At 38.8% G+C, this 17,451-nt stretch overlaps 1 protein-coding gene across 3 annotated transcripts in view; it reads left to right on the top strand.

Moving 5' to 3' along the window:
- Positions 1 to 17,451, top strand: part of ZCWPW2 (zinc finger CW-type and PWWP domain containing 2) — an 81,706-nt gene that overhangs the window by 21,611 nt on the left and 42,644 nt on the right. For all 3 annotated transcript variants that reach the window (XM_079794912.1, XM_079794913.1, XM_079794914.1), the window contains one exon: positions 6,340 to 6,499. In XM_079794912.1, the coding sequence (XP_079651038.1) occupies positions 6,340 to 6,499 (160 nt within the window). The remainder of the gene's footprint in view (positions 1 to 6,339; positions 6,500 to 17,451) is intronic.

Below are 17,451 nucleotides of genomic sequence, written 5' to 3'. Positions count from 1 at the left end.
GAGCTTTTGCTCTGAAAAGGAGCTCTGTCCGTTAGTTTTAAGTGTTCATAGGGCCCAGGCTGCTCTAACTCTCTCAATCTTGGTCTCACAATTTTGGCTGCTGTACTCAGTTTGACTTTCCAAAGAGAACTTCTTATGGTTTTAAGGTTCTTATGCCACAAACACATCAGAACTCTGGTTGCCTGCCCCCTCCCACTTTGTTCTCTCTCATATATAGACATGCTAATAATGTGGGTCTTGTGAGTGTTGATAGTTTGTACCTGCATTTTGGTGTTCATGTGTATAGCTTATCAGTTAGTTTTGTTATAGAGGTTTTGTGTCAGCTTTTGCCTTTCTGTTATAATTGTTCTGCCTGTATTTATGGGAAAGTCAGGAGATTCTAAAACTATAACACCTTGCTGCCTTCTTCCCAGAATCCCTTGCTATTTTATATTACATTCTCTCACTTAACATTCTTAAAGCTGGGATATTCTGGCTCATGTTACCTTGTTTGCATTCATATTGAACTGTTTTGTATGAAGAATATGTTTGCTTTCATAAACTGTGGTGAGCTTATTCTAACATACACCTATCACACACACAAGAGACCTTCAAGTCATATACCTAGATTTGGGTTGATTTATGTCCCCCAAAATCACATGTTAAAACGCTAACCTCAGAATGTAACTGTATTTGGAATTAGTGCCTTTAAAAAGGCGATTAAGTTAAAATAGGCTCTTAGGGTGGGCCCTAATCTAATCTGAGTGATCCTATAGGAAGAGGAGATTTATATACACAAAGAGACACCAAGGATGCACAGAACAAATACCATATGCAGCTGCCATCTACAAGTCAGGGCGAGGTTTCAGGAGAAACCAACTCTGCTGACACATTGGTCTTGGACTTCTAGCCTCCAAAATGGTGAGAAAATTAATTTCTATTGTTTAAGCCACTCAGGTTGTGTTATTTTTCTATGGCAGCCATAACAAACTAATACATTTAATATCTTTGCAAATGTGGAAATCGCTCTGAGATTTGTACATTTTGTTACTGAGAGCTTTTCTAGGGATCAAATGTGAAATATTCTATGTGTGTGTATATATATATATACATATATGTATATATATTTGTATATCTATATATGTAAAATCCTGATATGCAAATACACTGAATGGCAGAACAACCAAACAACCAGTTGCTATCATGTGCACTGACCACCAGGGGGCACGTGGAACATGGCGGGTGTCGGCAGCAGGTGGCAGAGCGTGGAACATGGTGAGCGTCGGCACAGCGGAATGGTGGAACAGGTGAGCGTGGGCACCAGACCAAGGCAGGGTGCTGGTTGCTGTCATCCGGGCGAGCCTCTGGTGGTTACTGAAAATTCTTTGCTCCCGTGTGCCATGGTCCTGCCTGGTGCTTGCACCTGCCAATAAAATAATACTTTCTTTCCTACAGCAAACTCTATGGAAAATCAAATTATAACAGTTATATTTACCTCCACATTGTGAATTAGCACACATTTATGTACTTGTAAAAATACTTATGCAACCTCTTGCCTTTGGACTATGTCTCTCTGCTTTGAGGTGGAGATATCTGCATGTACTAGGAAGAGAAAAACTATCTCCATAATGCTTAAGCAGCCTTGATTTTTAAAAATTGCAAATATCATTGTATTCAGCTAAAAAGAGCATAGAAGTTAAAAGTAAAAGAGAATAGTGCATATCTTATTTAGTATAGTAGGACACATTGTCAAACAGATGCTAGGCTCTGTTTAGGATAACTACCTTGGGCATATTTACACAGACATACAAAGCTTTCTCATGAATCTGAAAATTAATTTATAGAAAATATATTTGCATCCTAATGTAATGCAGTAAAACAGTTTAGTAATAAAATATGTCTTTAGGTTAACAAACCAACCCAGTGACACTTTTTAGATATAGTATATAAATTTATAAATTGAGATTTCTACTAGATCCTTTCAGTATTAACAAATTATTACTTAATTTGTATTTTTTGCCTATGGATTGATATACTCAGTGTGTGTGTGTGTGTGTGTGCGCGTGTGCGTGTGTGCGTATGGATGGGAAATTTCTTCTCCCCAACAACCCCTGCAGTTAGGCACAGCCCAGAAATTTATTGGCAAATATAATGTTAGTGATGATTCCAGCTCATCTATTCTGTTTCTCATGGATTAGGAATGAGGCCCAAGTAAAATTTGCTCTCCTCTTAAACATCCAAACCACAGTTGCTAGTAGAAATAAGTCATGTACTTCTTCTCATTGGAAATAAATAAATACATGCTTAAGCTTCAATTCCTATTGAGGGCAATAGCTATCATATTAAAGATCACTTTCCTGGATAAGAAACATGTAAGCTAGCAGTTTCTTCATAATATACTAGAGGCCCGGTGCCAGAAATTCGTGCATGGATGCAGTCCCTAGGCCTGGTCGGTGATCAAAGTGTGAGCGTCTGGCATAGAAGGGCAGGTCCCAGCTGACCTCTGGGCCCTCATGTGCTCCCCTCGCCCAAGTCATCGGGCCCCTGCCTGGCTCCCTCAGTGCCTGGGATCCCGGCCACAGCCCTGCCCCCTGCCGCCACTGGTCACTGTCTGTGGGGCAGTCGGCAGGGCGATCAGGCCCCGCTGGCTCCCTCAGTGCCTGGGAACCAGGAGGCGGCCCTGCTCCCCACCACCGCTGCTGGTCACCATCTACAGGGTGGTCGGCAGGCTGATCAGGCCCCGCTCGCACCGCCTTAGCCTGGCGCTGCCTGCTTACGTGCTCCACCATCCGGCCGCAATCCCGCTCTCGTTGGAGCCCATTGGGGTTGGCAGTGCCTCCACTGCCACCTGCTGCCAGCACCACATCACCGACGCCCGCTATGTTCCGAGCACCCCCTGGTGGTCAGTGCACATCATAGTGAGCGGACAAACTCCTGGTTGAACTCCCGGTTGAGGGGACAATTTGCATATTAGGCTTTTATTATATAGGATTTGCACTTCCCCTTGAATTTACCACTTGTTCTGCCAAAGTGTTCTCCTTCCCTCCCAAGGGGATTATAAAACCAGATACCTTTTTAACCTTGTTGTTTGTACATTTTACACCCACAGATTCTAAAATTGATCATACACTTCCCTTGTAATTCTGATACACTTCCATTGGGCTGCCTACTCTTGCTTTCCCTCTCCACCTTTAAGCTTCACAATTTCTCATCAATATGAAAGTGAAAAATTGGGAAGTAGACGTGCACAATGTGCTGTCATCATTGACAGTTTTGGAACTGAAATTGAAGTCAGAGTGAGGGCAAAAATGGACATCAGTTTTTTTTCAATCACAGCAAGTCAGAGAAGATGATAGATGTAGCAGCTGCAGGGAAGTAATCATGTTTTCTACATCTATTGCCTCTGCTCAGCTCTTCCTACTGTTAGGAACATTCTGAGTTAGCCGAGATATACAGACTAGGAGTCAGATGATTCCTTTGCACCGCCTGAAGAAATACAAAAGTGCCAGAGTTATTTAGACATTTGACAGTACTTAACATAATTCATCTCGGAATCAACATGTAATATTTTCTGTAATATAACATGTTTTTAATGAACAGAAGCTTTTTTTCTTTTGTTGGCTTTCAATAATTTTTAGCCATCTTTTTTAATTTATATTTTATAGAGTAGTGACTTAGATTGAAGACTCTTGGGCCCAATAGGTTTGATGTAAAAACAGTTTTATCAGAATTTGTGTCAGAAAAATAGCAGCTCATCTTATACATAATTGCAAAATATTTCTTTCTTTCATATCTTAAGTGTTAGAAATCCTGAGACGGACACTGAATGGAGTAGTTGCTATGCATAAATTTGCTATTGTTTGGCAATGATCCTTTTTAAAATTGCTGTGAGGTGTAAATCAATAGTATTAAACATGAGCCCTTTATATTTTACAAAAAGTCTAAACAAATATAATGTAACAATCAGTTTGGTTCTTTTAAAAAGCTGTTAATTAGATTGAAGCACCTACTTGTTCCTTGGTGTTCAGAAAGTTGGGCGTCTCCATTGCAGCTGCCACTTATCCTTAGTCGTTTGTCCATTGAAGTCTTCTTTTGAGTGGGTTTCTTCAGAAAGTGGATTTCCAACTTAGTTTTAAAAGATTAACTCGAGTTTTACTCTTAAGCACAGCCCAATAAGAGCTTTCACATATTGTTATGTGAACCTGATAATAACCAGACAGTCTTCATTTAAGTCCTGAACCTCCATTTGCTTTCCATTATCGTTTCCTTTTCTTCCAAAGTATGAGGCTTGTTTGGGTTCCAGATAGTGTGACTCAATCTGTAATCCTCTAGCCCCGCTTCTTCCATGATGGAAGGTGGCCTAGGCAGCCTTCTACCTCCCTTACCCTTAGAGAGGCCCAAAGCCACAGGACTCTGCTCAGCATCAGGAACAGTGGCTGGCTGTTCCATTCTCACACTCCACCATCCCTGATGACTGGTACACCTAAGTCACCACCTAGTCACCACCTCCTTGCAGTTCTTCTCGGGACTTACTAGTATCAGCTTCCTGGGATCAAGTGTTTTTACCTTAATAATACTAAGCATAAACTCTTTTCATTAATCTATAATCTGTGAAACTTTTTTATAGTTGGCTATGGTAGATATATTTCTATATTTATGACTTCATAACTTTAATATCAATTGATAATTTAGTAGGACATTAATAATCTACAGTCCCCAAATCCAAACAATATATGGATTTTGTATTTTTGTGATTTCAGATTCTTTGCAGCATGATTTGTATGCATCCTTTAGATTTTAAACTGATCTATTTGATTTATTTAGCTTTAAAATAATTATTGAAATGAGGCAAAAAATATTTTTGTATTATTCCTTCTACTTCTCAATGGTACCAGTTATCTTAACTATACAGTATATGGTTGTATTCGTTTCCTAGGGCTCCCATAGCAAAGTGTTACAGACTGGGTGGCTTAAAAATAACAAAAAATTATTCTCTCACAATTCTGGAGACTAAAAGTCTGAGATCAAGGTGTCAACAAGGTTAATTTCTTCTGAGGCTCTCTCCTTGGCTTGTAGATGGGTTTATGGCTTCACATGGTCCTCCCTCATATTGGATTAGGGCCCACCTTTTAATTTAGTTACTTCCTTAAAGATGTTATTTCCAAACACAATCTCATTCTGAGGTATTGGGGGTTAGGACTTCAACATATAAATTGAATTGTACACAATTCAGTATATAATGATGATACTTCAAAATATTTTAATTTGCCTAAAAACTAAAATGTGTAAAACACATGTTTGTTTCAATTTTGTAACTGCACAGTGAGGAAACAGAGTTACAGTGAGGCCTCATTACCTGCTGCAGGCCTCTTGTTTGGAAGAAGGCAGAACTAGAGCCTGGGTCTCCTGATTTGAACCTTGTTATCTTTTTACTCTATAGTGCTGCAAACTGAAATAGAACTTGACAGTTGTACAGATCTTTGAATGTCTGGGTATATTAGATATGTATATTTTGGATCATGAGCTATAAACTTCAGATTTCTATTGTACATTATTTAGTCACAGCTTCCTGACCTTATTTCGTACCTTTTTTCCTGCTTTATTTTCTGAAGAGTATTAGGTCAGAGTCTAGAGAGATTGGTAAACTAGTTACAACTTAATTGCCAAATGAAAAAATAAAACATACCAAGGAATTTCTAGAGGTTTATGTTATTTAAAAAAAAAACACCCTAAAGATTTATTTTTAGTAAAGGATAAATTTTATTTGTTGCACTGAGGATTTTTAGCAATGGGGTCACTTGTAAATGGAGCAGATGGGGGCGGGGAGAGAGGGACAATATTGACTGCTGAACTTACTTCTGCTTGTCCAACAGAAGTTACAATCTCCAGAGTTAGCACAGCCTGAGCTAACAGTACCCTTTTGGCAGCCCTGGCTCAGGAAATGCCAACGCTCCTACCCCCTCAGAAGCCCTGTCAATGGGTTAACATTTTAGTACTTAGTCATTCTGATTGGTTACAGTTGATTCAGTCCTGTCATGTTTCTGATTAATCTTTTTTCCTCTTAGCAATACCTAAGTGTCTCTTACAGACCCTGGAGATCATTCCTTTGTCTTATAATTCTTTCTCATATCTCATGTATATCTTAAATGTGTCACTATTTCAAAGCTTTCTATATCTGTAAAGGCACAACTGATTACTTGTATGAAATGAATATCCTATTTTTAAAATGTGAATATGTTAAAGTTTATTTAATAATTTATTAAATTCAAAGAAGAAAGTTTTATATACGACTGTGATAGATATATTGATGACTGCCTTTTTAAAAGCATCAAAATAATTAAAAATAATTTTCTTTGAAAGTTGGCCAGGGATACTTTGCCCTGATCCTTTTAAAGGTAAATATGTGACCTATGACCTGGATGGAAATGTTGAACAGTATCACATAGAATTCCTGGGTGATCCCCATTCAACATCGTGGATAAATGCAACATTTGTTGGACATTATAGTATCACATTAAAGGTAAGTAGAATAACATCAAAACTTTATTCTTCTTGAACTTGTTTTTAATTATTGCCATTTTTGTCTCAGATCTTAAAAGATACTTAATGATTAACTTTTATATATATATAAACAAATAGTATATACTCTTTGTTTTAAACTCATATTTTTATTTTTAAAACAGTTTTTCAAAGGAAGTATGGATATAAAAATAGTTATGGGGTACTTTAAAATTTTATTTTTCTAATAGAAATATAGTATAAATTAACTGAGGACTTCACATAATTGTGTTTTGAAATAATTTTAAGATTATTTGGAAAATTTCAGTTCTTTTGAGAAAACTAAGTTTTAGCTAACAGGGAAAATTAATTATGGAATACAGCCAGATTTTCAAATTTCAAATGGAATATTTCATTATACTAACTCTATCTGTATATCTTTGATTCCTTTTAAACTTTAAATCACACAGTACAATTAATGAATAGACTGGACTCTCAGGTTGATGAGAATAGGTAAACTGGACCTGTTTCCATGGATTTGGTGTAATTATTATAAATTAGCTCAGCTATCTGTATTTTAATATTAAAACTTTTCATCTGCAAATCATGCTTTCATAAGAAATCTGATGGAATAGTAGATGTCAGAAATGTGGATTTCTTTTCCTCAGTTTGGATAGTGTCTACTTTTTAATGAGAAGCTTATTATTCAAATATACAGATGAGTGTATGTACATTTAAGGCGTGCCCTTTAATCCACACTATAAGTAAATCTGTGGAGATTTGAAGTACTTTAAAATGGGCTTTTACTCTGTCTTTGGCATAAGCAGTATATTTGCCCATTTCAGCTTGAAAACAGCCGGAAGGAAAGGCTGTTTTATTTCAGTGTGGAATAACATCGCTTATATTCATGTCACAGTAGTTGTGAACCAGTCATCTTAATGTGAGCACCTCTGGACTCTGACTTCTTGGATGTATGCCTGGGTACTTCTACTGACAGTCACCGAAAACAGGAAGGAGTGTTCTCCCTTCTCTGCCCTCTCCCCTTTTCTGAATGATGGGGAAGCCTCGCTTCTCATGAAGCAGACCTTAGAAACTTAGATATTTGATAATATGCTAAAGAGTGGGACACTTTTTAAAAAATATACATTTTTATTGATTTTAGAGAGGAAGGGAGAGGGATAGAGAGATTAAAAAAAATCAATGATGAGAGAGAATCATTGATCAGCTGCCTCCTGCACTATCCCCTACTGGAGACTGAGCCTGCAACCTAGGCATGTGCCCCTGACCGGAATCGAACCTGGGACCCTTCAGTCCACAGGCTGACGTTCTATCCATTGAGCCAAACTGACTAGGGCGAGTGGGACACTCTTAAGAAATTATATGTAAATATAAGTTTAAAAAAATCAAAGTGTATTTTAAAATTGTCAGAACTAGTAGTACTTGTAGGATTTGACTCCTGTCATGATTAATTTGAGTCGTTTAGTATCAGTGAGCATACCATTAATCCCTGGGACAAGGAAAAAAATCTGATGCAAAACAAAGCCAAACACAAGAATCAGTAGACATTACTTTTTAGCCTAATGAAAGCATTAAAGCAAACTTAGAAAGTCTTGCAAAGATCAGGAATTCAAGGCTGCTTAAATGAATGAAAGGCTGAGAGCAGAGTAAAGTGTTTGTTTCTGCTCTTCCTTCCCCCTTTCCCAACTAGCCAGGTGCTCTGGGTGGAGCACAGGCTCTGGGGCAGGCTCTGTCCTCTACTGTCATTCAGGGTACCTACCTGCAGGCTCTGCTCTTGGCCTATACTCTTTTTTTCTTATCTGTGCCCCCCCCCTTTTTTTTTCACTTGTTCCCTTACAGTGTGTATAATTGGGGTGCCTTCTTCTGTGGGTCTCTTCATTCAAGTCTGAAATTTTAGTTCCTTTTCACTTCAGTTGAGCTGGCACATGCCAGACTGTATGTCTGTGCTCTGATTCCCCACTCCTGGCTGCCTAAGATCTCAGCATGCCAGGGAGGGGAGATTAACCCGTGACTGAAGCCTCCTTGCCCCAGTCCACTCAAGAAACACAAGGCAAGGTGGTTGACTCAGGGAATACAGACAACCAAGGAAGAAAAATGGTAAAAAATGATACGTATGAGAAATTGGTTGAAAAGTATTCATTCCAAACTGTGTTACCTGCAGATAGCTGGGATTTATGTCCCTGTCCCCTGGAGTTGGAGATAGTCTTGACTCCAAACTGTAGTTCTATTACCTAGACTTCCAGGGGTTTAATCTTCTTTTGTCCTTTTTGAACTGGAGCTCCTGTATCCTCAGATGCTATCTCTGTACTTTACCACAGTGATCCAGATATTAAATTCATACCTCCTCCCCCATAAGAAAGATCACTTACACAAAAAGTAATATATAGTAGACAATGTAGACTTTCTTTAAGATTTTTCTAGAAGTGGTGGAGAAGAGATACACATTGTCTGATACATATGTGTCTGATAGGCACATATGACTCTTACTGGCTTAAGCTGTCTAAATCTTACTTCATACATTATTTCAACATCATTTTCTCCTAATTTGTATAAGCTTAGTTTAACAAGTGATTAAATAATATTTCAAATTTTTCACTAAATATGACTATATCAATTTTGCAGTGTATGTTAAGGAGGGAGAGAAATAAGCTCCTCTAGAAAGACATTCCATGTATTTACAAGAAAATGGAATATTTTTAGTTTTAGATTATAAAAAATTTAACTCTTTTATTTCATGTTTGTCTATTCTTTTTTTAAATAGGTAATTCCCCCTGGTAGATATGTTTATGGGACCACTGAATTAGTAATTTTATTGTTGAAAGTGCAAAAGAACTCTGTTATTGTCTATTTATACAAATGGTAGGGTTTTCTCCAATAAATAAAACTTACAGATACACTGCAATGTACTTTAGAAGAAAGTTGAAGGCAATATTTAGATTGCATATTTGTAATTTATATTGGTTTATTCATACATTATTTTTTCATTTACCATAAAATCAGTAGCTCTAAAAAAAGCTGAAGTTCCCCCTCCATTTTAAAGAAACCTTGATTCTTTTGAAAGTTAGTATTTAAAACATATATCACTCTGATAATTACTCAGATAAAATGGACATGAATGTGTAATAGATGACTATTTTTTGTTGTTGTTAATCCTCACCCAAGGACATTTTTCCATTGATTTTTTAGAGAGAGTGGAAGGAAAGGGGAGAGACAGAGAGAGACTCATCGATTGGTTGCCTCCCGGCATGTGCCACGACCAGGCTGGAGCCTGTAACTGAGGTACATGCTCTTGACTGGAATCAAACCTGAGACCCTTCAGTCCTCGGGCCGACACTCTATCCACTGAACAAAACTGTCTAGGGCTAGATGGCTATATATATATTTTAAGAGTCAATGCAAAAAAAGAGATTTTTTTTTAAAAAAGAGTCAATGCATGGAATAAAATTCTTTCCCCATTGGCACAAATCTTTCTCCTATATTTAGTAGGTACATGTCTGCAGAACTCATTATTTGCAAATTTATTTTTTAGCTTGATAGACTACCATGTGATAGACTACTACTTGATAGACTACGAGTTTAGCATTTCTTAAGCCTGGATGTGCATTAGAGAGCTTTACAAAACAGTAACAATGCCACCACACAACAAAAATACAGCAATGCCAGGGTTCTACTCTACTGGATTGATTAAATCAGAATGTATTAGAGTAGGGTCAGGCCTCAGCATTTTTAAGTTCCTCAGATCTGATGTACAGTCCAGAGACAGAGAGAACTACTCTACTGACTAAGTTTTCACATCATGAAGCATCAGAGTTTTATTGGAGTTATCTCTATACTAGAGGCCTCTATACTAGAGGTCCATCGGCGTGGCCTGTGGGGATTGGGCTGAAACCAGCATCCAACATCCCCTGAGGGATAGTAGTGTGCGAAGCGGCAGGCAGCCAGGGAGGAGCCGCTGTCGCTCATCCCAGTCAGTTGAGCGGGGCTCCCACTGTGGGAGCACACTGACCACCAGGGGGCAGCTCCAGCATTAAGTGTCTGCCCCCTGGTGGTCAGTGCGTGTCATAGTGCCTGGTCAGACGGTCAGATGCTTAGAATATTAGCCTTTTATATATGTAGATACTCATGTTGAATGACAGTCTTGGGTAGACTTGCTTAAGCAGAACTCTTGACTTTTCAAATTATATATGCAGTATTAGTCATTACACAAGTGCATCTGGAGTAACATCTATTCAAGCAAGTGTTTTGCTTCTAATATTCATTAAGATTCAGATACTAAGAATGTAGTATGTAATAAGGATTAGCCCATTAGTTTGTAGACTAGATTATCAGGCAGCATTTTGCTCTTAGAGTAATGGAGTGAAACTGGATACAAATCTATTAAGCTCATTCAGTGGAAAACCACATTTGCAGCCAAATCTGTAGAGCTACCAAACTCTCAAAATTTTTTGTCATATGAATTCTATATTTGATGTAAAATTTTCTATAATTTGCTATTAGTTTAAGACTTTCTGTTTTCCAAGCATCCTTTAGTTTTTGGCCTGGAGAAAGGTTAGGGAAATTAGAACATGTTTCTATAACTGCGACCTATTTGTGAATAATCTAATCTGCCAAGGAAATGTTTGTAGTAATGTATATTAGGAAAAGAATGAAGTTGTCGAAGAGGTTAAAAAGGCAGTCTCTAGAGCCAGGTTCTTTGGGTTTGAAGATTAGCTGTACTATTTACTAGATGTTTGAACTCAGGTAGGTCACTTATACTTGGCAAATCCCACACTCCTCATATTAAAATGGAGGTTATAAGAGTACCTGTCGCCGAAACCGGTTTGGTTCAGTGGATAGAGCGTCGGCCTGCGGACTGAAAGGTCCCGGGTTTGATTCTGGTCGAGGGCATGTACCTTGGTTGCGGGCACATCCTCAGTAGGGGGTGTGCAAGAGGCAGCTGATCGATGTTTCTCTCTCATCGATGTTTCTAACTCTCTATCCCTTTCTCTTCCTCTCTGTAAAAAAAAAAAAAAAAAAAAAAAAAAAAAAATCAATAAAATATATTTTAAAAAAAAAAGAGTACCTGTCTCATAAAGTTGTAGGGGTTAACTGAGATAGTATATATAAAACATTTAGCACAGTGCTTGTCACCTAGTAGGCTCTTAATAAACATTAGTTGATATTTTACAATGGGAATATAGGTGAAATACATAGCTAAATAATTAATTTTTTCCCCTAGAAACCAGTATGTGTAGAAGGGACCACCAAAAATATACAAGAATGAAAAGGTGGAGAGTAATATTTTTTCTTTTGATTAAGATCATATGTCCAAATGACATGATTTTAGTGGGAATTTTTAAAACCAACCAACATGATGCTCCCAGAAATTGAGCGAAATAGACTGATCATCTGTCTTATCCTTTGATTCTTCAGTACATGGCTGAAAGAAAGAGTCCATTGCTGTAATGCTTTTCTAGTTTAAGGTAAATGGAAGTGCTAAGAACTTTTGAAAGCAGGAGATAATTTAGAACCTTCTGAATCTAACTTCTTGGTGAATGAATGAATAGTCCTCAATATCAGCAATGCCCCAAGAATACTTTGGATTTGTTTGATGGAATTTGGAAGGAGAATAGAAAATATTATCTTTCAGGTCCTTTGCAACTGAATGAAACCACTTTTCCCCCATCTCTATTCTGCTTTTTGATTCACTCACATTTATATATGCTGACTTTGGTGTTTCAAGTAAAGTTTTGAATTCACCTCTGTCATCTCCCACCTTCATCTCTTATAAATTTAGATAGCTGTGAGCTTCTACTGAAGTTAAAAGTCCAAATCCAAATAAATTACCAACTTTATTCCATTTATAAAGGATGGAACAGGTGGCTACCTTTCACATCACCAAATGCATGAAAAATCAATTAAGTATCAACTAGGTTTCTCATATTGACTCCTCAGTGGAATAGCAGTCATCTTTTCTAAGAAATTCCAATGTGTAGCTTTCTCAGTTTTCTGGAAGTGCTTATTTTCTGTTAGAGAAACCAGAGTCAGATCATTGTTTTTAAGCCAAAATACAAGGCTTATTAAATTGCCTTCAGAGTCATACCCCTCATAAGTAAGTCTGTAATGGGCCTTTTATATTGGGGTTCTTAAGTAAAGAGTTGTAGTGTAACTTTTTGGTACATTCTTCCATTAGGGAATGGTGAAGTCCAAAACTCATAATCAGATGAGTGCACAATTGATATATAAACTTCTTTTTCATTTCATTTTCTTTAATTCCCCCACCATTTTTGCTTTGCTTTGCTTTTAAGTATCTTTTAGCCAAGGGTCAAAACCAGTCCATGACTCAGGCAAAACCCATATCCCTAAAACCTAAATACATTTTATTAAAATAACAAATTAAATTTCAGAATCACTTACCATTTTGTTTATCTCACAGAATATGTACTGATTTTGTGTCACATATCTAACCATCCCTTTCTTCTAGATCTTCCACCTGCTCCATGTTTCTATCTTTAAACATTATCTGAGCATCTGTCTGTAATAAATACAACCATTGTTTTCTCATGAACTCATATTCCATGAAAAATGAGCAAATGCGGAGTAGAAAATAGCAGTCAAGTATGTTAACTTTCTTTTAGGTTCAGGTCTTAATATCCTCATTTGTTGTTGCTTAAAATCCTTTAGATCAAAGAACATCCTTTAGGTCAATTCCGACTTTTTAAAGAGCTTAGATATTTAAAATATTTAGTAAATATATGTAGCCTGTGATTTTTAAAAAATCATTTTTTTCTTTATTGATTAATGTATTACATATGTGTCCTTATGCCCCCCATGTCTCCCCACTCCCCCGCTCATGCCCTCACCCCCCTGGTGTCTATGTCCATTGGTTATGCTTATATGCATGCATACAAGTCCTTTGGGTAATCTCACCCCTTTACCCCCACTCTCCCCTACCTTCCGTCTGAGGTTTGACAGTCTGATGGATGCTTCTCTGTCTCTGGATCTGTTTTTGTTCATCAATTTATGTTGTTTATTATATTCCACAAATGAGTGAGATCATGTGATATTTATCTTTCTGTGACTTATTTTGCTTAGCATAATGCTCTCCAGTTCCATCCATGCTGTTGCAAATGGTAGGAGTTCCTTCCTTTTTACAGCAGCGTAGTATTCCATTGTGTAGATGTACCACCGTTTTTTAATCCGCTCATCTGCTGATGGGCACTTAGGATGTTTCCAAATCTTAGCTATGGTAAATTGTGCTGCTATGAACATAGGGGTGCATATATCCTTTCTGATGGTGTTTCTAGTTTCTTGGGATATATTCCTAGAAATGGGATCACTGGGTCAAATGGGAGTTCCATTTTTAGTTTTTTGAGGAAACTCCATACTGTTCTCCACAGTGACTGCACCAATCTGCATTCCCACCAGCAGTGCACGAGGGTTCCTTTTATTTCACATCCTCGCCAGCACTTGTCGTTTGTTGATGATAGTCATTCTGACAGGGGTGAGATGGTACCTCATAGTCATTTTGATTTGCATCTCTTGGATGATTAGTGACTTTGAGCATGTTTTCATATGTCTCTTGGCCTTCTGTATGTCATCTTTCGAAAAGTATCTATTTAGGTCCGTTGCCCATTTTTTGATTGGGTTGTTTATATTCCTTTTGTTAAGTTGTATGAGTTCCCTGTAAATGTTGGAGATTAAACCCTTATCGGAGATAACATTGGCAAATATGTTCTCCTATGCTGTGGGCTTTCATGTTGTTTTGTTGATGGTTTCTTTTGCTGTGCAGAAGCTTTTTATTTGATGTAGCCCCATTTGTTTATTTTCTCTTTAGTTTCCATTGCCCTAGGATCTGTATCAGTGAAGATATTGCTTCGGCATATGTCTGAGATTTTGCTGCCTGTGGATTCCTCTAAGATTTTTATGATTTCCAGTCTTACGTTTAAGTCCTTTATCCATTTTGACTTTATTTTTGTGTATACTGTGATTTTTTTTGATTTGTCCATTGAGGTTATTTTTATCATAAACGGCTTGACTTCCTATTTCTCCTCTCATCCAGTGTTACGGGGAGTACTCAGTTCCTGTATTGGTAATTTTTGTATAGAATTTGAATATAAAATCCCAGTATTTTAAGCCAAGTAATGGAATCACACTGTAAAGATTTAACTTTCAATTTTCTTTATTCTTTCTTTTTTGCCTAATTTCTCCCCTGACACTCATTGCATTCTTGGCATATGTCTCAGACTGATTAAAAAGATCAGACTAAATAGAGCTAGTACTCTTTTTTTTTTTTTTTTGGGGGGGGGTCAGGTTAACCTGTTCATACTTTGTAGTGGTGTGGGATGGGGCACAAAAGTTATTTTGATCTTAAAATCTTGCTGACTCAGAGTAAGCAAATATTCCTATTTATGTCTAAGGAAACTTAAACAGGGTAAAAAATGCATCTTTGAAAGCAGTGTTTGCTTCAGGTGTTCAATAATTTGAGTAAGCTGTGTAAATATTCCAGAGTTGATTATTGAAGATTATGTGAATTTATGTTAAAGGTGACAGATGAGAGGGAGGTAGATATTAGGAAGCCAAGGAATGTGTGGTGCACATAGGTGTGATGTGACTATCTTCTAGTTGGCATCAAAGGAACAGGAGTGCTCTTACTGTCTAGATTACCAGTTGCTGTTGCAGAAATCCAATTTAAGGAAGACAAGATATCCTTGTGATTAACTTTCTACTGAGTTGCTTTAAGTGAAAACGATCTGCTCAACAGAGGAGAAGAGCGATAGCTTTGGCATGATAGTAAATAGAACGATGCATCAGGGCAATACATGGTTAGTCAGTGAGCTACACTGCAAGTTTGAATGTCTAAGTAGCAGCAATTGACATAAATCACCAGGCAGAGCACTTTATAAAAGGCAGTGGTGCCCATCCTCATTTAGGGGGGGTGCATTCCAAAGGAAAATTATTTTATACTTCTTTAGATTATGAAATCTGTGACTTATATCTCCATATTTTAAGAGACATATTATCTAAGAAGTAACTTAAAGTAATGGTCAATATTTGAAGTCATTTCAGTGAATTTATGAAGCCAATAAAGCAGGCTAAGTGCTTATGATTCTGGTTTTCCAGATTTTTATCATATGCTCAACATTGTGTCTAAAAGAAAAATTTCCTAAATTGTAAGTACTGATTTTGCAGTTAACTTTAATATTGATATAACAAAAATTCGAATTAAAATTTTGGATTGTAGACCCTATCATTGTACCAACAGGATTGTAGTGAGGCTCTGCCATACCCCAATTAGGGCAGATAAAGAAACATTTGATTGATTTATTTTAAAATACGGTACTATTTTTTATATACTGTTTGAAGTATTTGAAGTTAAATACACATTTTTTATATGATCCAATGTAATAGAATAAATCAGTGGTCCATGAAACACTTTATAGATCTGAATTCTGTACACAAAATGAAGGGCTATATTATTTTAGGAGTAATCCTATCTAATAATAGACAAATATGCAAATTGACCGCACCTTCGCCACGCCCATCAGCCAAGCCACGCCCACCAGCCAATCAGGACGAATATGCAAATTATCCCAACAAAGATGGTGGCTAATTTGCATATCAAGACAGCGTAGAAAGAAGCCAAGAGCTGCAGAAGGGAGCAAAGCTGCAGAGAAGCAAGCAAGCCGGGGGGAGGAGAAGGGAGGGGCGGAGGCGGGGCCAGGGGAGAAGGAAGTTGAGCAGGCAGGGCCGGGGGAGAAGGGGCGGGGCCAGGGGAGAAGGGAGGAGCAGAGGCGGGGCCGGGGGAGAAGGGAGGGGCGGAGGCGGGGCCAGAGGAGAAGGGAGGAGCGGAGGCGGGGCCGGGGGAGAAGGAAGGAGAGCGGGCTGGCGGAGAAGGCGGGCCGGGGGAGAAGGGAGGAGCGGAGGCGGGGCCGGGGGAGAAGGGAAAAGCAGGCGGGCTGGCAGAGAAGGCGGGCCGGGGGAGAAGGGAGGAGCAGAGGCGGGGCCAGGGGAGAAGGAAGGAGAGTGGGCTGGCAGAGAAGTTAGAAAAGCAGGGGGGCTGGCGGAGAACGCGGGGCGGGGGACAAGGGAGGAGAGCAGGTAGGGCGGGGTAGAGTGCAGCAGGAAACCCTATTGCAGGATTTTTCCTGCAACGGGAACGCTAGTCCTTAATAATAAAAGCCTAATATGCTAAGTGTCTAGTCATCCATTCAACCAAAGCGTAATATGCTAATGATATGCTAAGGCTGCTCAACTGCTCGTTATGATGTGCACTGACCACCAGGGGGCAACAGTCGACTGGTCTACCAGTTGCTATGATATACACTGACCACCAGGGGGCAGATGCTCCGACCGGTAGGTTACCTTGCTGCTGGGGTCTGGCCGATCGGGACTGAGCAAGATGGACCGGACACATCCTGGAGCCCTCTTGCGGTCCCTCCCTGGCTGGCCCACCTCCCACGTCCCTCCCCAGCCCCGATTGTGTACTGGTGGGGTCCCTCAGCCTGGCCTGCACCCTCTCGCAATCCGAGACCTCTCAGAGGATGTCAGAGAGCCGGTTTCGGTCCGATCCTGCAGGCCAGGCCAAGGGACCCCGCTGGTGCACGAATTTCTGCACCGGGCCTCTGGTATCGTCATATCATTCATAAGGCCAGGTAGTCACCATGTTAATAAAATTTTCTTTTAGATTCCTAGGCATATTCACATAATTCAGGATTAAAATGTAGCAACCTTTCCCTTTTTTTTAATCCTCACTCGAGGATATAGTTTTTTGATTTGAGAGAGAGAGAAACATCAATGTGAGAGAAATACCAATTAGTTGCTTCCCATAAGCACCTGACTGGGAGTCAAACCTCAATCTAGGTATGTGCCCTGACCAGGATCTGAACCCACAACCTTTTGGTGTACAGGATGACACTCCAACCAACTGAGCCACCTGGCCAGGGTGCAACAACTCACTTTCATCACCAATTTCCT

This window comes from Cnephaeus nilssonii (genome assembly GCF_951640355.1).
Source record: "Cnephaeus nilssonii genome assembly, chromosome: 17".
NCBI classification, from domain to species: Eukaryota; Metazoa; Chordata; class Mammalia; order Chiroptera; family Vespertilionidae; genus Cnephaeus; species Cnephaeus nilssonii.
The sequence above is the reverse complement of the archived record's forward strand: the minus strand, read 5'-3'. Positions and strand labels throughout refer to the sequence as shown.